This window comes from Triticum urartu, chromosome 7A, assembly GCF_056163025.1.
Source record: "Triticum urartu cultivar PI428250 chromosome 7A, HENAU_Tu73, whole genome shotgun sequence".
In the NCBI taxonomy this organism is placed as follows: domain Eukaryota; kingdom Viridiplantae; phylum Streptophyta; class Magnoliopsida; order Poales; family Poaceae; genus Triticum; species Triticum urartu.
The window spans coordinates 478,530,502-478,551,955 of record NC_141879.1 but is presented as its reverse complement, the minus strand read 5'-3'; the positions used below and the strand labels follow the sequence as shown (position 1 = coordinate 478,551,955).

The 21,454-nt window shown below is 43.0% G+C and overlaps 1 protein-coding gene and 1 pseudogene across 5 annotated transcripts in view; one reads left to right on the top strand and one right to left on the bottom strand.

The window, feature by feature from the left end:
* Positions 1–11,328: 11,328 nt before the first annotated feature.
* LOC147960042 (protein BZR1 homolog 1 pseudogene) lies at positions 11,329–14,508 on the bottom strand (annotated as a pseudogene). Its single transcript, XR_015610019.1, has 4 exons — positions 14,383–14,508; positions 13,147–13,410; positions 12,737–13,010; positions 11,329–11,700 (listed from the first exon to the last, which is right to left on the bottom strand). The product of XR_015610019.1 is annotated as a protein BZR1 homolog 1 pseudogene (transcript).
* GMI1 (gamma-irradiation and mitomycin c induced 1) overlaps positions 14,299–21,454 on the top strand; it is a 33,916-nt gene continuing 26,760 nt past the window's right edge. The window contains exons 1-11 of one of the 4 annotated variants that reach the window (XM_048684512.2): positions 14,299–14,557; positions 15,313–15,660; positions 15,747–15,776; positions 16,033–16,119; positions 16,211–16,266; positions 16,872–16,955; positions 17,316–17,388; positions 18,110–18,165; positions 18,247–18,352; positions 18,434–18,502; positions 21,063–21,146. In XM_048684512.2, the coding sequence (XP_048540469.1) occupies positions 15,334–15,660; positions 15,747–15,776; positions 16,033–16,119; positions 16,211–16,266; positions 16,872–16,955; positions 17,316–17,388; positions 18,110–18,165; positions 18,247–18,352; positions 18,434–18,502; positions 21,063–21,146 (972 nt within the window). In that variant the 5' untranslated portion in view covers positions 14,299–14,557; positions 15,313–15,333. Of the gene's footprint in view, positions 14,776–15,312; positions 15,661–15,746; positions 15,777–16,032; positions 16,120–16,210; positions 16,267–16,871; positions 16,956–17,315; positions 17,389–18,109; positions 18,166–18,246; positions 18,353–18,433; positions 18,503–21,062; positions 21,147–21,454 lie in introns of all 4 variants that reach the window. The other 3 variants (XM_048684514.2, XM_048684515.2, XM_048684513.2) reach the window with 3 other exon arrangements.

Below are 21,454 nucleotides of genomic sequence, written 5' to 3'. Positions count from 1 at the left end.
TACGATGATGTGTTCCTAAATAGCAATGGCCTCATTGTCGAGGCTTGGTTTCTCCATGAAGGCTATAGATAATGGGGACGGAGAGATGAGCGAGAGGGCGAGATACTGCCACTACTGCTAAGGATGATGCCGATGTCGAGCTCCGTGACAGCGTGGGGCAACGCCACGAAGCGCTTGGTCTGGGCTATCTGATTCGCCTTCTACCAAAGAATCATGCAACACAACAACAAGTCGCTCACGCATCTCTCTCATCTCTTGATGTGTTTCCAGTACACATCTGTCTGATTTTGATCCCATACACAAGCAGATCACCACGTTGTGTCACAGCTGCTAGGACGTCTAGTTGGCCTAAGCCTGCATGCAACATCTACTCCACATGTCAGTGTATGTTGATTCCGATCCAGGCATGTTGCAGATCCAGTTGTTGTGGGGAGAAAAAGCCTACGATGTTAGATTGCCGATTCCTTTGTACTGCTTTCAGCACAAAACGTCACAACTTTTTTGTGTAACCTGGATACTAGATATTCGTACGTGGCACTATATACGTTTAGTGAAGTTACGTGCACAAGAAAGATTAAAGCTAGGAATTCATTCAAGGTGCAGAAAAGCAATTTGTATCGAAATAGTATTTTTTGCATATACATCCCATATGTTGCTTTGATAGTCATGTTGTGGTCTTTCTTTCCCTTCTCCGATTAGTATGTATACATATTTAGACAAATTATTTGCTAATATTTTTGTGTTAGCAGCACATCAAGTTGCATTGCTTTTTTTTTTCTTTCCATTGAGATAAATTAAATAATTTGATCATTCAATAAGATGCTAAGATTTGAGGATGCTGAGAAACCAGATTTCAAAGTTACATTATACTATGCACCATCTTCTCCATATTTTTTTTACTTCTTTTGTTTGTAACGTGCCATTCTCCTTTGAACTCTTTGTCAGACTAGCATCATCATATATTGGAAAATATTTTCCATTTAATTATTATATTTATATTCAATAAATATTATCACAACTATGCATAATCAAATATAACAAGTCATATGTATTTTTATTAGGTTCTTATGCTATGAATCCAAATTTTTATCAACCAATTTCCGCAGCAACACGCGGGGTATCCTCTAGTGTAAGCAGTACCTCCACACACACAAAACAAATACTTGTAGCCAACACGGTCAAGAGGGTTGTCAATCCCCTTGTACTCGTTAATTGCAAGGATTAATTCTGGTAATGATAGATAGATAAATTGTAAACCAAAATAAATGATAATAAATTGCAGCAAGATATTTATGGTTTTAGTAATATGAAGTGAATGGACTCGTGGTCCATAGCTTTCACTAGAGGCATCTCTCTCATGAGTGTAGGAATGGTGGATAAAATTACTATTAGGCAATTGACATAAAAGCGCATAATTATGACGTTATTCATGGCATGATCAATATATAGGCATTATGTCCGAGACAATTAGACTGACATGTATCTGCATCTACTACTATTACTCCTCCTCTCGACTGATATCCAGCATGCATCTTAAGGTATTAAGTTCATAACAAACAGAGTAATGCTTGGAGCATGATGACATAATGTAGACAAAGTAAGACCAAATAGTATGTTCGAACCCCATAGTTTTACCATTAGTAGCAACAATACAAATACGTGCCTCACTACTACTCCTGTCATAGAGTGAGGACACCGCAAGATTGAACCTACTACCATGAACCTCCCCCACTGAAGATAAATCAATCTAATTGGGCAAACTAGACGGGTAGATCGAAGATAAATCATACATATAAAATCACACAAAATAAAACTTTTAAAAAGACTCAATTACTTTCAATGAATAATCTGATCATAAACCCACAATTCATCAGACCCCAAGGAATGCACCACAAAAGAATTACATCGAATCAATCTCCGAAGAGAACATTGTATTGAAGATCAGAGAGAGAGAGAGAGAGATCTAGCTACTGCTATGGACCCGTAGGTCCTGTGGGAACTACTCATCTATCATCACGGAGGCAGCAAGGTTGATGAAGATGGCCTCCGTGATTAATACCCCCTCTGGCAGAGTACCGACGAAGGCCTCCAGATGGGATCCCTGAAGAACAAAGACTTGCGGTAGTGATAAAATTGAGTTTGGTCTCACTCTGGTGGTTTCTAGATTTTAGGGGATTTATATGCTTGGAATTAGGTTAATCCAAGCTACGAGGGGCCCACTAGCTTAGGTGGCGCGCCCCCTGGGGGGCGCCGTGTGAGCTTGTGGATCTCTCGTATATCTTATGGCCTCCCACCGAAGCTTCTAGGGTCTCTCCTGGTCTAGAAGAAATCACTGTAAAGTTTCATCATGTTTGGATTTTGTTTGGTATGGTTTTTCTGTGAAACAAAGAAATAGGCAAAAACAAGAACTGACACTGGGCATTGAGTTAATAGGTTAGTTCCCAAAGATGTTATAAAATTCCGTATAAAGCATACAAGATTGATGATATAATAGCATGAAACAATAAAGAATTACAGATACATTTGAGACATATCAGCATCCCCAAACTTAATTCCTAATCGTTCTCGAGTAGGTAAATGATAAAAATAATTTTTTTGATGTTGAATGCTACCTAACATGTCTTAATCATGTATTTTTTTAGGTATGAATGTTGAGAAACGATGACTTAATTGATATCAAAATGATAATATAAAAGAATGCAAGAAAATAATCATTACTTTTCAAAATATCCATGTTAAAGAATGTTATTCCTACTCATTTAATCATGTAAGCATGGCATAACTCGGCCTTCCTAGCACAAAGTATAAATTATGAACACCACGGTACCAAACCAAGCAATTGTATCATACTTTTTCTCGCTTCAGCATTTTCAACTCCACACGATATTTGAGTGTGAGCCATGGACTTAGCACTTTGGATGGCAAAGAGAATGATAGTAGTGGTTTATATGGGAAGACAAAAACTGAGAAACTCTCGCATCAACTCGGCAGATCATTAGGCAATGGAGAGGCCTTTCAATCAATATCGATGCAAGGAATAGGATTTTCCATGCAACGGATGTACTAGAGATATAAGTGTATGAAAGCCCACTACTGAAATTAAGTGGGTATGCATCCAGCTTACTTGCTCATGAAGACCTCGGGCATTTGAGGAAGCCCGTCATCGGAATATGCAAGTCAAATTCTCATAATGTAAAAATTCTCACTAGTATATGAAAGTGACAAATCATGGAGACTCTCTATATGAAGAACATGGTGCTACTTTGAAGCACTAGTGTGGTAAAAGGATATTAGCATTTCCCCTTCTCTCTTTTTCTCTCATTCCTTTTCACTTTTTTTTCTTTTCTCATTTCCTTTTAGAACAATATCATGAACCCCATCCCCACTTTTTTGAGGACTCATTAGTATCCATCATTCTTTTCCACACCGGGACAATGCTCACTTCTATTTACTTACAACTCGATAAATGATACATCTCAATCGTATCTACTTTTCCTAACACTTTTCCTCTTGTTTTGGACTCTAATTTGCATGATTTGGATGAAACTAACCCGGAGTTTTCAACAGAACTACCATGGTGTTGTTTTTGTGCAGAAATAAAAGTTCTCGGAATGGCACAAAACTTTTTGGAGATTTTTTATGGAATAAAAGAAAAATACTGGAGCCAAGAACCACCGGAGGGGGGCCCTGGGTGAGCACAACCCACCAGGATGCGCCCCCTCCTAGCGCGCCCAGACCTGGTGGGCCCGCAGACCCTGATTCCAACTCTATAAAATCCTATTTTCGGAGAAAAAATTATGGGAGAAAGAATTATCGTGTTTCACGAGATGAAGCCGCCGCCGCCTCCTGTTCTTCATCGGGAGGCCAGATCTGGAGTCCGTTTTGGGGCCCCGGAGAGGGTGATCTCCGATCTTCATCATCACCAACCCTTCTCCATCGCCAATTTTATGATGCTCCCCACCGGGAGTGAGTAATTCCTTCGTAGGCTCGCTGGTCGGTGAGGAGTTGGATGAGATTCATCATTTAATCGAGTTAGTTTTGTTAGGGCTTGATCCCTAGTATCCATTATGTTCTGAGATTGATGTTGTTATGACTTTTCCATGCTTAATGCTTGTCACTTTGGGCCCGGCTGCCATGATTTCAGATCTGAACCATTTATGTTATCACCATTATATCTATGTTCTAGATCCGATCTTGCAAGTTGTAGTCACCTATTACGTGTTATGATCCATAAACCCCGAAGTGACAGTAGTCGGGATACTTTCCGGTGATGACCGTAGTTTGAGGAGTTCATGTATTCACTATGTGCTAATGCTTTGTTCCAGTTCTCTATTAAAAGGAGGCTTTAATATCCCTTAGTTTCCATATGGACGCTGCTGCCACGGGAGGGTAGGACAAAAGATGTCATGCAAGTTCTTTCCATAAGCACATATGACAATTTATGGAATACATGCCTACATTATATTTATGAACTAGAGCTAGTGCTGTATCGCCCTAGGTTATAACCGTCACATGATGAATATCATCCAACAAATCATCGATCCAATGCCTGCGAATTTCTCTTATATTGTTCTTACTAAGTTACCACTACTATTGTTACTGTTGCACTTGCTACAAAATTACTGTTATCACTGTTACCGTTGCTATTGCTATTGCTGCTACTATCAAAACTATCATATTACCATGCTACTGATCACTTTTTTGCAAATAATTAATCTCCAGGTGTGAATGAATTGACAACTCAGTTGCTAATACTTACAAATATTCTTTGGCTCCCCTTGTGTCGAATCAATAAATTTGGGTTGAATACTCTACCCTCGAAAACTGTTGTGATCCCCTATACTTGTGGGTTATCAATAAACCAAATGATATGACTACATATGAATGCCTCTGGCAGTGTACTATGATGTGCAGTGATCTAGCATAACACGTATAACAATGATGAACAGTGGCTTTGCCACAAATATCATGCCAGCTATCTATGATCACGCAAAGCAAAATGACATTAGTCCTAAAACTCACATTAGTCATAAAGAACTCAAATACTTATTGTGAAAGTTCTATTAGCCCTCGAAGCAAAGTACTATTCGCATGCTTCCTGGGGAGGAGGTTGGGAGGAGTTAACCATCACACACCCCCGGCCCGGACAACACAAAGGATATAAATACAGGATACATTGTGCTCAAACTTCCCCATTATGTCATGACTAACACTTTAATGAAATAGTGAATCACAAACCTTAACATCTATATTTTTACTAACTAATGCTTATCTACTAGTAAACTTCCATATTATAACTTCAATATCGTTGATCATACGATTCACATTCAATGATCTACATGAAAGTTTTTATTATATCACTTTGGTATACCTGTCATTTTTAGACTAAACATATAGCCCGTGCAAATTACCACTTCCTATTTAACTCTCAAGTATATATAAGTGAAGCATGAGAGTCCAATTGATTTCTAAAATATAAGTATCGTCGTGCTCTAAAGATGTAAGTGAAGCACATGAGCAAATTGCCTTAACTCAAAAGATATAAGTGAGGTATAAAGAGCATTCTAACAAGTCATGATGAATGTATGTCTCTCTCAATAGGTGCGTCTAGCAAACAATGATTGTGGCAATCAAGCAAACAAAATAAAACTATAACACACGATTCTCCAAGCAAAGCACATATCATGTGACGAATAAAAATATAGCTTCGAGTAATATTACCGATAGATTAGAGACGAAAGAGGGGATGCCTTCTGGGGCACCCCCGAGCTTAGACTCTTGGGTCTTCCTTGAATATTACCTTGGGGTGCATTGGGCATCCCTAAGCTCATGGTCTTCCCTCTCCTTAAAGCATCTCTAGTAGACTCCTTAAAAAGTGGCCAAACCATTATAATTTTCAGGTTTTAAGGTTTTGGTCGAAAAAAGTGTCCATAACAGATTCTGTAAAAGCGGTCCGACCCTTAAATATTTTAAAGGGCACCGAAAACCCACACCCGAGACCCATATATTTGAAGGCTTGAAGGCCAAACTGAGTGTGACCCTTATACCGTCCAAACCTTGTCGGGAAGGACACGCCGCCGCAATTCCATCGCATACCTCACTGGAATCAGCCGCTGCCCACCGGAATCTGCCGCCACCTGTCGGAATCGGCCGCCGCCGGTTCGATTTGGGGCCGGAGAAGGGTGGGGTGAGGCGGCCAGGATGAGAGCCACCTTGCGGATGTGATTGACCACCGTCAAGGGCCTTTGGAGGACGGCAGGGAATGAGGAGGGGAGGCTGAGGAGGACGACATGGAGCATCTCTGAGAGGAATATTCGTTTTTACAGTGCCGTTTGCAGGATCTGTTCCGCGGGAGGTAAAATCAACCCTTGAAACACGTTTTTGTGACCCTTATCATGGTTTTAAAGGCCCACGAAATAAGGAGTATGCTAGAGATGTTGTTATTCCTTCATCCATCGTGATCTCACCCAAAACATGAAAATTTCAGCACACAAAACTCAACAGAAACTTCGTCAGATCCGTTAGTATAATAAATCAATCACCCACTTTAGGTACTATTATAAATAAATTCATAATTGCCCTTACATAATATCTACTCTATTCTAACTTCTCCATGACTTATACCCCCCGATATTATCCATAACATCATTAAAATAAGCACATTATGCAATTAAAACATGTGTAAAACAGGACAATACGTAATGATAGAATATTTATCCATACTTCTGTAAATTTTGAAAAATAGGACAACACAAATAATTTTGTAACCCAATACAATGCAAAAATATCAGGATTTTATCACGTTCCAGTACAGAAATAAAATTCTAGCACTTGGGGCGAAAGTTTCTGTTTTTGCACAACATCAATTTTACTATCATTTATATCATCCAAAGCCTTTACTTGGCACAAAAATTAAAAGACACAAACATAATCACTACAGAAGAAATAACCATGTTGACCCACAAAACAGAAAAGAAAAATAAAGATAACTATTGGGTTGTCTCCCTACAAGCTCTTTCTTTATATCCATGTTACACCATTCCTCATGACCAGCAGCCGTCACCTCTACCCTTTTCCTCGGAATGTGAAACCTCGTAGCCCAAATCTAAGGGAATCTTAGGAAACCATGGGAGTAGAGGAAGGGAGGGAGTGGAGAAAGACAAGGACGGAATCGAGGAGGGGATTCTCACCAAGTGGAACAGAAGCAACCATTTGTTGTAGCTTGAGGAGAGGGGTGGATGCCGGTGGGAGTTAGATTGACGGAGGACGTAGGCCGTCGAGGGCATCCAGATGTGGAGTAGGTCCCGTGTGCCAAGGCATCTGAGGTCACCAGAAAGAGGTGGGGTAGGACAAGGTAGAGGAGCAAAGGTGGAGGCAGAGGAGCTCCTGTCATTGCGTCGTGAGAGACAAGGAGAAATAAATCTCCTAGTGTGCGGAGGTAGGGTGAGCAGCCCAGGGATTTCGGGGGGGGGGGATCAGGCTGAGAAATCCCTTTTCCCGATGACACCAAATAGGCCGCTGAAAAAACCATGGTGAAGATACGAGGCGGGTCTCTCGCCCGGGGAAATGGCGAGGATCCCGAGGGGATCCCGTGGAACCAAACTAGCCCTTAGCGGTTGTTTTTGGCTGGAAAGGAGAGAAGTCCCGGTGAGGAGATCCTCAAATGCAGGCTTTGTGAAAGATCGGACGGCAGATAAATGGTCCATATGTTAGAGCATCTCCAACAGCCGCGCTACGCGCCGCGCGCTAAAAACTAGTTTGCCGCGTGCCGTTCGCCTGGTTTTGCGCGGCAGCCAGCGCTGGCTCCAACAGCCGCGCTAAAATGCAGTGCGCGCGCCGCTCCAGCAGCGCACAAAAAATGCAGCGCGCGCGACTCGCCGGGGCATTGCATATATGGCATTTTGGACACAAAATGGATTTGAAAACATTCAAAATTCAATGAACATGACATATAAATTTTCACACAAACAAGTTGATAAATAAAAATTCATGCCCACAAGTTTAAAATCATGCCCACAAGTTCATCCAACCAAGTTCAAAATGCAAACCAAGTTCAAGACACAAACGAAAGACACATCAATCCTCCTCCTCGTCTTTGTCCTCATCTTCGGAAGACGATTTTGCCTCCTCCGAAGATGATTCTTCCTCCCTCTCCCCATCGCGCACCGCATCACGTGAAGCTCCGACGGTGTTGGTAAGATCTTCAACGGCACCTTCATGGGAATGTGTGTGAGGAGGCACATCGAAAAACATTCTGCCCATGGAGGCCGGAGGTGCACCCATGCCTCCCATGAGAGAAGCAAAACTCATGCCACCCATTGCGGCCATAGCGTCGGGGGGTGCTCCAAAGCCACCCATGCCTCCCATGGCACCTAAACCGCCCATGGAACCTCCGAAGCCACCCATGCCACCCATGGCGCCGAGACCACCGCCACCCATGGCGCCGAGGCCGCCGCCACCCATGGCGCCAAGGCCACCACCACCCATTGCGCGAATCATGGCTCCTTTTTGGATCAAGACTTCTTCACGGGTAAGATTGACATACTCCTTTTGCACCTCATTGAGGATGGATGTGTCCAAGAAGAACAAGTGCTTCTCCCATTCCAACAATCTAGTTCGCTCCTCATTGCTCACCTTCCTCTCCTCCAAAGCCACCATTCTCTCCTCGACCGCCACCCTCCTCTCCTCGGACGCCAACCTCCTCTCCTCGTCCGCGACATCTTGGTTCCTTACCATTTTCCTCACCTCGTTGGCTTCTTTTCTTACCTTCACAATAGATTCCATAGCATTTTTGAGCTCATCATATCCTTTCCTCTTCTTCTTTTCTTTTGCGTCTTTCTTGCACCCATCCGGTCATTTTGGCTTCGAGTATGAAACCGAGTTGGGTGCGGGGCTTCTCTTGCCGTCACTTGATGCATCATCCTCCTCCTCCTCATCACCATCATCATTCAACTCAATTGTTCGCTTGCGTTTTTTGCTCAAATTCAAATCATCCAAATCTTCACGCTTCTTCCATTTCTCATCACCCTTCAACACGTTATAGCAATGAGGCAAGGTAAAGACCCTTCCTTTCTTGATCTTCCCCTTCTTGGTTTTCCTGTCCTCTTCTTTGAACAAGTTTTGTGCAATGTGATACTACATGAAAACAAAGCAAGTTAGCACTTCGAACACCAACAACAAGTCTGATGAACATGTATGGAAATGCCACTTACTCTATCGTCCTCATTTGTGCCACTTGGGTTCAATTTGTCAACCGCCTTTTGACAAGCCGCCCACTTTTGACAATCTGAGTTGATTGTCGACCACCGGGACCGGAGTGATCTCTCGGAGCGGTCAATTCCACTCACGTTGTGAACATCATAGTGTTCTTTCATCCGCCCCAATAAGCATCTCTACTTTGATCACCTCCAACGGATGGATCCCTCGACACTTGCAACCAAGTATTGCATAGTAAGATGTCATCCGCGTTGGTGTAATTGCCTGCTCTTCCTTTCGATGCGTCGACAATGCCCTCACCCTTCTTGTCCACCTCGAACTCATGGTCTTCAAAATGCATGTCATTGGTTTGAGACCAATGCGAATTGTTGGAGCCAACACCCATAGTTGACATGTATGCATCGTCGTTGAGACTACAAAGTTTTTTGAAAAATGCGAATAAGCCATCTATATGAATGCATTCAAAAAATAACAAGAAAAGAAACATTGATTTTTTACCTTAGGGGCATTTCGTCGAACACGTTGTGCGCGTCGGCCGCCGGCTCAACGAGTGAGCTCGCCGGCGCTTCGGTAGCCGCCGCGCCCGCCCCACGCCCTGCAAGCTTCTTCCTCCTCGCCTTCGAGGTACCGGAGCCGTCCGCCGCCTTGTTCTTCTTCGCCGATGCCTTGCCCTTCTTCGGTCGCGCCGCATTGGGGAGCTTCGAGGGGGGGTCTCAGGGCGGCGCCGACACGACGCCACCCGCCGCCGAGGTCATTCGCGGCGGCATGAAGAGGCCGCGCGCGAGGCCGATGGTCAGAGGAGCTCCGGCGGAGGCGAGGGCAACACCCCCCGCGCTAGGGGCGGCGGTGGCGGTGGATGGGTCGCGACTATAGGATGGGGTGAGCGGGGTGCCGACGCGTGCATCCATGGGGTGCAGTTCGCCGGCTCGGCGCGCGCGGGGCGTAGGAGGCGGAGAGGAGAGAGTGCGGCGCGAGCGCTCGAGTGTGCCGCGTGCGGAAGCGGGCGCCCTAAATACACCACGCGAGATAGTGAATCGGACAGCGCGCCCAACTCCTTATACCGCGCACTCGGTTATTGCGCGCCCGCTGGAGACACCCCGTGGGTTACGCGCGCTAAAATGGCCAAATTTGCGGCGCCGCGCTTGTTTAGCGCGGCTGTTGAAGATGCTCTTAAGACTCGTAAGTGAACGCTCTTTATTTAGACTAGCTGAATGCCCGTACGTTGCCACGGGTCAAAAAACGCATTATGATCAAATAATTTTTCGAATTAAAAAATGCGTGTCGGATATGATAGGACTGGTTTCAATTCCTGGACAAATTGATTCTCTCCCTCTTATTTCTTCCTAGGCAATCGTCGTATGTCTTTAAAAACTTCCCCTTGCATCATTTTATTCTCCTCACCCTTCCTTTCCCTTCACCTTTTTCCACAGTGTCGTGTGGGCAAGCCCTATTCAAAATCTTCTATTTTCATCTATTATGTCATCATTCAAAATATTATTTGATCTCCTTTTTGAATGGAAACTTACGAAGTCCTCTCACAACTAACTGGAAAGAAACATGAACTTCGATAAGTATAGAAACAAAGAACAAAATCATATTTTCTAAAAAAATAGACCCTCTCAAACAACATATAATACTCCCAAACCCAAAGTTAAATAGACCTACAAGAGAAGTATGCTTAATGTAAAACATCTGACTTTTAGGTCACTCTCATAAAAGGTTATTTCTGCATCGATCAAATGACTGGGAGGGGCATCTTGAGTTCAAGCAGTTCTCTTTGAAGGCGTAGGTTGAGTTAAAGGCTGTCCTCTTTCTTTTCAAGAGGAACTCCTGACCTCCTTGAGAATATAAAGAAGCTTAACAAACCAAGCTCTATGTGCCCCCTATCTTGACCATGGACAAATACAAACTTTTGCAAAAAAATACAAACTAAAAATTCAAAGCCAGGATGTTAGCGATAGTTAGTTCAAACTCGTACAGCCCAAAAAGCAATAGTTAGTTTAAACTCTTACATCCCAAAAAGCATATGGTTTGATCGCCTCCAAGTTTCAACATTACCTTGAGCTTTAGACATGCTTTCTGATTTTGTAGAGTTAGAGATAAAAGCTCCAAGAATGACTGAAAATTGAGAGTGATGTGATGAGTTAGGACTGACAGGAACATTCAGTAGGACAACCAACACAAAAACTACGACGACATACTACCATCACATGAAATATGTAAATGTGTGTGCATTATTTAGGTTCTCAATATCTATCTCTCATGCTCTTCCGATTCACTTTTCTCCTATCCGAGCATCTCACTACCAATCTATCAAAAAATAGCAGTCTCCCACGTAGATGGGGCCTCGGTCAGCAACACGGCAGGAGCAGAAATCAGCCTTCAGGAAGTACTCGTCAAGCTTGATATAGACCAATGACCACCTTGATTGATGACAGTAGCCCGTGAGAAGACGTCACACTCCGGCTCACTGCAGAAGTAATTCTGCACACATGAAGACTTAGAAAAAAAAGAATGAATGTCTTAAAAAAATTAAAAGCTACACATATAAAAGTGTAAAAAGGCATAAGTGGGGACAAAATTGTGGAATAGCTCTGATGAATGCACATAAGACTATGCGGCGCTTTGATTATCAGAGAAGATTAAATGCTCGTAAATCATAATGTACCCTTCACGATCATAATCAAATCCTGAGAAAAATAAAAATTGTTATCACCACAGGCCACATACAAGATGTCTAGAAAGCAAATAGCAATTGTCATTTTGACAGCAATCAAAATATGACACATTATTCAGAAAAAGAATTATAAGTTCAACGTGCAGGCAACATGATACTAATTTATACACCCACAGTTGTCATGCGTACACCATGCGCCATTTGAAAACAGAGTACTCCCCCAGTCCCAAAGTAAGTATCTTTGATTTAGTATCTTTGATATAGTATAAACTGTACTAAACAAAATGAACTTATTTTGGGACGGATGGAGTAATCATTATCAGTATACATAGACAGTTCTTGGACAAACCGAAACCTACATGCAGCTGCAATCATGCATCAAAACTGCCAGTACAAAATACATCTTTTGAATGTTGAAATTTTACGGTTTGGTAGCCATCTGCAATCATGCATCCATTCTCAGAATCATATCATGATTGAAAATCTTCCAATTTGGTACTATGCAGATTAATATAACGAGCAACAGTTTGAGAGTTGGGAGACATTACTAACATGATTCACTTTTTACAGTGTAGTTTCACCATGATAAAAAAATTCCCAATTTGGTAGTCTGCACATCAACATTACGAGCAACAATTTTTCACTTTTTACAAAGCAGTTCATGTAGAAGATGGCAGAGAGGATGTGGGTTTGACACTACTGATCATCTGCAGATTTTGAATGATACCTTTCAGACCTTGTGATTAAAAAAAGATGTTGAACTATTAGCAGAGATTCAAAATCAGTCAAGGATTAGTTGATCAGCACCGTGATTCTACAACAAAGTGATCAAATTTTGAGTACCTCCCAATAAGTGTTTGCTTCACCCCCTGCTGTTGGAGACCCGGAGCAGGGGCGGGTTGGGGAGGCCACGGAGGAATGGGAGGAGGTAGGCGGGGCTGGGGTTGTCGAGGCGCATGGGGCTCGGGAAGCTGGATGACGTCGGGCTGGGGTGGTAGGAAGGCACCGGGCTCGGGAACGACGACGACGGCGCACTGAGCAGCTGCGAGGACGAGCAGGAGCTCATGCCCATCGACGAGACCCCACCAAACGGCCCGGACGACGGCGGCTTGTATCCCTGCCATGAATCGAACCAAACAATCAGATCTACACATCCAAGCAAGGCTGGCTAGATCTAGGAAACGGAAGGAGAGAAGAAACATGGGATGGGGGGGGGGCGATCTCGATCCCGAGACCAAGAAGCGAGGCTTCACCTTGCGGTAGGTGGTGCCATCGTCCACCACGACCCATTCGGCCTCGCGGCAGAGCTCCTTGAGCACCTCGTTGTTGTCGCAGTGCTTGGGGAGCTTGTAGCCACCGAGAGCGCGGAGGTCGGTGAAGATCTTGGCGGCGATGGCCCGACGCCGGCGCTCGCACCGCTTGTTGTTCTCCCGCTCCTTCCACGTGGGCGTCCGACCCAACCCGGCGTCCGCCTCCGTCGCTGTAGGCGGGAGGAGGTCGGCGGCGGTGATTCCTCTCTAGAGAGAAGGGAATCGAGAGCGAGGGATTTGGGGAAGGGAGTGGGAGGTGGGATACGAGGACGTGGGGGACGTGCGTTGTTTTTCTTTTTTCTTTATCTCGTGAGTGGAGTGGCGGGGAGGCAGTCCGATTTTTCAGGAATCGTAGGAGGGTGGGGTGGAGGGGAGCGAGGCGATCATGAAGGTCGAACCATCATAGGAGGTCGAACCATCATAGGAGGTCGAACCATGACGACGTTTGATTCGGCCCCCTTTGGTTTGTAGGATTTTTGTAGGAATTCTATAGGATAGGATTTGCAAAGGAAAAATTCTTTTGAAGCCCTTTGGTTTGTAGGAATGGATTCCTATTCCTATGTAGGATAGGAATCAATCTTTCATGTTTTGGAGGAAAAAATACATTAGCACTCAAAGGAAAAAATCCTTTCCTATGCATCAAATGACATCTCTTTCTCTATAAAAATTGACATGCATGTTATCTCACTTACTATGATTTTCCTATTCCTATAAAATTCCTATCCTATCCTATGAACAGAGAAGGCCTTAGAGATTTGTGCCTAGCGCGGCCAACGGAGGACTCGAGGATAGCTTCCGCGTTGGTCCCTGAGAGCATGGCTAATAGAAGAGCCTACTGCTGGCTGTATATGGGTGCCACATCATCCAAAGGCTTGATAAAAGACTACTAGTATAATAGGCTGGCTGTAGGCTGGCTATTAGATGGACTATACTATTCAATGTTTGCATGTAAAGAAGGTCAAACAGGCTCACATGATTGGCAGGAAAGACGGAGCTCTTGCGTTTAGCACTCACGCCGGCTGCATGCTGGCTGTATTGCATCGAAGATTGAGCTGCAGCCGGGCGATACACGGAGCGCCGGCTCTTCTCTCTCTTCGTTTCTCACTCCTCCAGTAAGGATTTTTGCTGACATGTAAAACCTTATAGCCAGCTGACTAGGCTTATTATACTTGCTCTGACCTGACCTGACCTGACCGGACCGAGTGACGGCTGAGACTGACGCCCCTTTGTCTTCCCACCACCCCATCTTTTCCCTTCCCAGCATTCAAAACTCCCAGCTGCTGCCTGCGCCAAGGGCTTTTCCATCGCCTCCTCCTCCTCACCAAACGTGCTTCCCTTTGGGGTTTTCTCATTGGTGCGTGCGTTTTGGATTCCCTTCCCCTTCCCACCCCGCTCCCCCTTTTCGATTGTGCCGCGCGAGAGAAATCGCATTTTTTTGGGGGTGGATTTCGCTCACCGGTTTCTTGCCCTGGTACGATAGGGTTTCTCTCTTGGCTCCGACAGAGTTCATCGCGGCATCAGACCCGTTTCCTCTTCCTGCTTCTTCGTCATTGCGCCCCCTCTGCCCTTCCGGTCTCCTTTTTACCCTTGTTTTGGGTTTTTTCTGCTGACGGTTTCTTTATTTCGCATTTCTTTTGTTTTTTTTTCTGCCGACGGTTTCTTGATTTCGCATTTCTTTGGGGTTTTTTCTGCCGACGGTTTCTTGATTTCGCATTTCTTTTGGGATTTTTTTTGCCGGCGGTTTCTTGATTTTGCGTTTCTTTTGGCGTTTTTCTGCCGAGGGTTCCTTGATTTTGCTTTGCTAGGCTTCTTGCCCTGGAACAATCAATGCTTTCTGTCTTCTCTTCGTCGGATCGACCTTTTTCCTCCTGGGGTTTTGGTTTGCGGCGTCTCGTCTCTGTTCTTTTTTTTTTTTAGTTATTGAGGGAAGCCGTCTCCGTTCTATATGGAATGCGCGATTTTATTTTGGAATTTCTCCCCCTCCTCTGGGCTTTTGGGGTTCTTGCCCTGTTTTTCCTCTGTTCTTGTTTTCCCCTTTTATGATTTTTGAGGGTTTTCTTTCCCGTTCTATATATGGAAATCATGTAACCTGTAGTCGGTGTTGAGCAGGTCCCGTTGGCTGATGTGAAGATGGCGAGCAGCGCATCCGAGAAGTGGGCCGTGGTGCAATACGGACACCACGGTCCTGCAACCAAAGTCTACCAGTTTCAGATCCTGTTGCCAAATGGCACAAGCACCAGCCTTAAGCTGCGCGATCCTGGAGAAGAGATGCCGCTTCCTGATTTCTTACATCGTATTCGGGAAGAGTTGGGCGATGCCTCCTCACATTGTGGTCAAAAGCGGGGAATTGAATGGGATGGCGATGTTTATCTAGAGGACCTGCTGGACAGAAAGATAGACAAGAAAGTGCAGTTCAGTGATTTTGTCACTAAGGGTACTAACATATTAAGACTTCAGGTAAGCCCCAACTCATTCATGTTCTGATTCACGAAATGACTGCAGACCATCTAACACATTTTCTTTCTATCCATTTGCTTTGCTAGGATGGTGAAGAATTTGTCAGGACATATGAGGTCAGTATTTGAACTAATCTTACTCCATATCTGTGTCATGTAGCACTGAGAATTTTTCATTCTATCATGCTAAGATACATTTCCTAATTTAGTATCCCTTGAGGATCCTATAATCTTTGCGGTGTCATTCACTATTCATAAACGATTGGTGTAATTGTGCCAAACCCAAGCCGTGGTGCAGTTAACATGTACAAGAAAATGATGTAGATGAATCCTTACATTCGTTGTGCTTATGTGTTTACTTGCTTGTCTTCAGAATATGTGGGACCTTACACCTCCGACTGAACTGCTTCAAGAGCTTCCGGCAGAATATAGCACTGAGAGTGCTCTTGCAGACCTTGTTGTTAGTTTTCTTGTCCGAGTATTTTGCCTCCTCAGTTTCATAGGTGACCACCTGTGAAGATCTGACCTTCGTTGTCTTTTCCTGTCATCAGGACAACTCATTACAGGCTTTGTGGTCAAATGGTAGCAAAGAAATAAAGTTAATCAGGTTAGTTCCCATTTATCGCCATCCCAATTGACAATTATGGTATCAGACGGTAGCTATCCTTGCTGGGTTGTTTCCCTTTCAATTCCACTTTGGACCTGTCTATGTCTCTGTTTCCCTCATAACTCCCTGCTGAATTAAATGCTCTATGCATTGCACATAATGCAAAGCGAACTGGTTACACAAGTAATATCATGTTAGTCACAAATACAGGAGAGAATATGATATATTATCAAAGCTTAGTTACTATCAGCTGAAGCACAAAGGCAGTTTTCATAATGCACTGGGCTATGCTCCAGGTTGTAGTTTCAGTTTTGTCTTTTTTCCATTGCAGCACTAGATACTTAGCTGTAGAATTGGCTTTAAGTAGATGTAATCATGTATAAATTACCCTCCAAGTAGGATCTCATCGCAAACATAATGATAAATATACCAAGAAAAGGAAAGCTGCTCATTGCATGGAATCTTTGGGTTTCAGTTTTTTCTTTTATACCATTACATCAATCTACTCTGTTTTCTTCTCCCCTTTTCTTTCCTGACAAACGTTATTATCTTTGATTCATTACTTCTCAGAATCACTTTCACACGAGTGTTGGATCATGTTGTAGGATAACTGTTGATGGAGAAAAGATTGTGGTCTTTGATACTGGTAGGGGGATGGACGGTTCAGAAGATAATTCTATCTCTAAATGGTAACGCTCTTTAGTTGAAGTTTTACCACATGAAGTTTAAGTATTCACTCTGTCGAATGTGTTAGGGGAAATTGGAGGTTGGAGTGCACAAGAGAAACATAAAAGGGGGGTGGGGGTAATTTAGTGTTTCGTTTTCAAAGAGCAGTAACGATATAAAGAGGAAAAATGGTTATTACTATTTAATTTATGAACATTTTGAATGCCCTTTTGATATTAATATTGTTTATATGGAGGGTACTTGTACTTTGTTTTTTTATTATGTTTCTTCATAGTTTCCATATGCAGAGTTCGATTGCACAACCATCCTACTTAAGCCCTAATGCAACATAGTTTGGATCTCATTTAGTCTTATTTATTTAGGGGTACAATGGGTTCTTCTAACCACAGAGTATTTCGGAAACAAGGTATCGGCGGGAAAGCGCCATACTTAGTGGTGAGCAATTATATATCACAAACATATGGATCGTACTTATTCCATTTCTTGCAATTTGTTTGCCTTATCAACAATCCTTCAGTGACATTTATCTAAGTTGCATTAATATATGATTTCCATTTGGACATGTTCTGTAAGTAACCATTGGATGTTATGGGAGTCTCTTCATTTTTCTTGAATTTACCTTTGCAGCTGAAACTTTCTAAATGATGTACCGTAAAACAGATCATGTACTTTAGCAGTATGTCTATGCCTATTCAAAGGAGAGAGTACAAATGAGTTTCAGCTTCTGTTGGATGGGATTAACAGAATTAAAGGAGAAAGAAGCACGATTTTTTCATATACATCATTTATTACCATTGTGATTGTATGGCTTCCTCAATTTTTTTTAATTCATTATGCTACCTTTTAAAGTATAGCTGGGCATGTTATGATTGCTATATCACTTACTGTATCAGTTATTTTCCATAGTTGGCAAAATAAAGAGGTGTATGCCATTTCGATTATTTGGCTTATCAGGCCAACTGAGGGACAGTTTTATGCAATTCTTGAAGATAACAAACTATGATTTTAGAAGTTGCTTGGTCCTGTATTTTACATTGCTTCTCCGTCTATATATTTTTTCACGTGAAAATACACTGTACTTCACTAAAATGAAATATTCATAGACGACAATTCATATGTGGAGTACTTGATTTGTTACTCTATCGAATATCTACAGCCTTTCTTTGGCATGTTTGGCTATGGTGGAACTATTGCATCGATGCATCTTGGAAGGTATGAATTTACCAGCTAATCTATATCAAAGATTGAAGTTTTTCAGTTTAATTGATTGCCATGTTCTTTCTTTTACAATAGAACTGCCATAGTTTCTTCTAAAACTAAGGAATCAAGGAAAGTGTTTACCTTGCATCTTTCGAGGGAGGCTCTGTTGGAGAAGTCTTCATCTAAACTCAGCTGGAAGGTGTTCTGCCAACCCCTTGTTTTTCTAATTATATTCCTGTACCTTGGCAAAGTAGCAGACATCAGCACGATTGAATTGCAGACTGCTGGAGGAGTTAGAGATCCATCTGAAGAAGAGTTGGCACTGTCGCCACATCGAAGTTTTACACAGGTGATCCAGTTATCTTGACTGTCTTTTAGATGTTCTGATGCCCTGCAATATCAGCCCATCAGCAATGCTAAATTGATATCTGAGTTGTGATTGCATGTTTCATATGTTTGGTATAGAATACCAAGATACCAATTCATGTCAAGTAACGGTCATAAGTATGAAATCTCCATATTTACTGATACCTATTTCCTGGTTATTGGAGTATTTGTTACTTCACCGTTTCTTTAATTTAAATTTTCTTTCAATACTGATAAAATCTTAACAGGCATATGTTCTTTCACTAGGATTTATCATCATATTTTACTTTATAGAACCGAAAATCTCAATGATTCAGTAGTTGAGGTCTGGATTCAGAAAACTGTCAAAAGACCTGTTCTGGCCGAAAACCAAGATAACTAGGCCAATTGCAATTGATCATTGCCTAACTGGGCACTTTCTCTGGGTGGATCTCTTAGACATCTTCAAACATAGGATCTGAAATTGTAAAACCTTGTAGTATTTCTTGTACCAAACTACAAAAGGTAATTCAAGTCTTCACGACAAATTCTGTATTTGATGAACAACATAACATTGGCTCGAAATAAATATATCACGATGCAAATTTTGAAGTCTAATTGCGACGTAGACATTGAGGAACAAAAAAGAACAAGCAATGGTGTGAGTGGTAGTACAAAGTCAAATTAGAAAAAAACAATAAGGTGAAGCAATTATTCAAGCATAATATGCCTTTTTTGTTTCTTGATGTGTGGATAAAATTCAGGACGTCAAATCTTATTTCAGAATGTTGTGGTCTGTATTGTTTTTCGTGCTTCAGTACCAGAACAAGGATTTTTTTTAGGGAAAGCTTTCTGTTTTTAGCTCTGCGTGAGTCCATTGGTTCAAGTATGTACTTGAAGAATCAATCCTCCCTAAATCAAATACATTGTTTCTCCTGTGTATGCCCATTCCATTTTTGGAGGAAATACTCATTTAAGAAAACCAATAAATCACAGTAACACAAAGTGAATTTTCACTAAAGACAATGGTATATTGAAGTTTCTTTGATGTCTTATGCAGAAATATTCCTTACCACCCATTTGTATGAGGTTTGGCATGAGGGCTATTGATGTAGGGTAGAACCCTAATCGCCCGATCTTTCATGAAAGGAGCGGACCCCGCGAAGAACACGAGGAACACAAGGGGGAAAACGAGGGAAAACACAAGGAGAAACACAAGAGGAAACACTAAACCACCACGAATAAGTCACACATGTGCTAGATCCTTGAGTACATAAGGAAAGATACACGATCCACGGACAACTAAGGACGATACAAGGGTAGCCGGTCTTCTCCGTGAGGAGGTCTTGAGTTCTTCCCTAAAAAGGGGTCTTGAATCCGCTTGGGGGATCTTCTCCGGTGGAGGCTCGAATCTCCGAGGAGAAGGTATCCAAGTGGATGAACAAAGCTCTCACACGAAATATGAGCTAATCCTTTGCTAACCCTAGAAAGGAGGAGGGAGAGGTCTATATATAGTCTTAGTGTAAAAGGGGGCGAAAGGGGGGGGGGGGGTACATGGGCTGCGCCCCAACACATGGCAGCGCACAGGCGCCGGACGTGCGGGAGTCACCGGTCGTCCGGAGGCTTGCGAGGGTCCGGACGTCTGGTGCCTGTCGGACGTCCGTAGATTCGGCTCGGGTGGACTTCGGTCGGACGTCCGGTCGGGGTCGGACGTCCGGAGCCTGGAGGTCGTCGGTCGTCCGTAGCGCTTTGGAAATCCGTAGTTTTGGCTCGGGTATGGAAGTGTCGGTCGTCCGGAGAGGGCCGGACGTCCGGAGCCTGGAGGTCGTCGGACGTCCGGGGTTCGTCGGTCGTCCGGAGCCTGGGGACTTCGAGCAGTTCTTCTTGTCCCGTGAACTTGGCGTCCTCACCGTCTTGTCCGTTGAATGTAGTTGGTCCGTGGCCTTCCTCCAAACACCTGATCACACATAGGGTTTCCGCTTGAGGTAGTAGCCAATTCTCATGTATGGTAAGTGGTAGTTCGGAGAGGAGTGAGTTCACCTTAGTTTCGAGGGCTCTTGCACGTGCTTGTGTCATTGGTCCGCTAGTCACTTGGTGAGACGATGGTAGGTCCATGGGGATGACCTTGGGATGCTCCGCATCAGCTATGGTTTGATGTGGCATGTTTATCCTTGTCGATGTGAAAGCTTTATCATTTGTATATACCCACGGTTAAGGAAACAAAATTAGCTCTACTATCTAGGATTATGCAACACTTAAAAATATCTAGTACACATTACTTCTGATTTTGTAACTTGCTATTTTTCTGTTGAGAGTCATGCACCGGTTAATTATATCTTACGATTAAAGCTGAGATGATTTATGGAATTTAGAGATCTAGCTTTTGCTGACTTATCAAACTCAAATACTAGACCCAAAACAGTACTGGTTCTTGGCATTCAGGAACCTATGTTCTCCAGATTCATGGATTTCTTGTGATGATAATTTTTTTTTGCTAGTCTTGTTAAATTCATTAATGCGACACTTATGCGTGTCCACGCACATGCTTCTGTCAACATTTACAGGTGGAAATCCACGGCTTGAATAGGCACTTGGAGCCAGCTAAACTTCGAGGATTTCTGAAGGACATATATTTTCCATATATACAGGTTCCTTTCTGAACAAATCCATAATCATTTATTGAAGCATTGATTGAATGAGATGGAAGTACAAATAAACGAACATACATGCTGAATACTTTGCAGTTCTGTGGATGTTGGAGAAAAACATATGATTTTACTAGCAATATGACATTGCTTTAGAATTTATGTCACGATGCTCGTTCCTTGTCTTGGCCAATTCACTGATGTGGTTGGAATGTACAGTGCAATGATACAGTGCAGCTGTCAGATGTATTTTGTTTCGTACAATTGTCATATTGTTTGATTTAGTCTCAATTATCCATCGTACTGGGGTT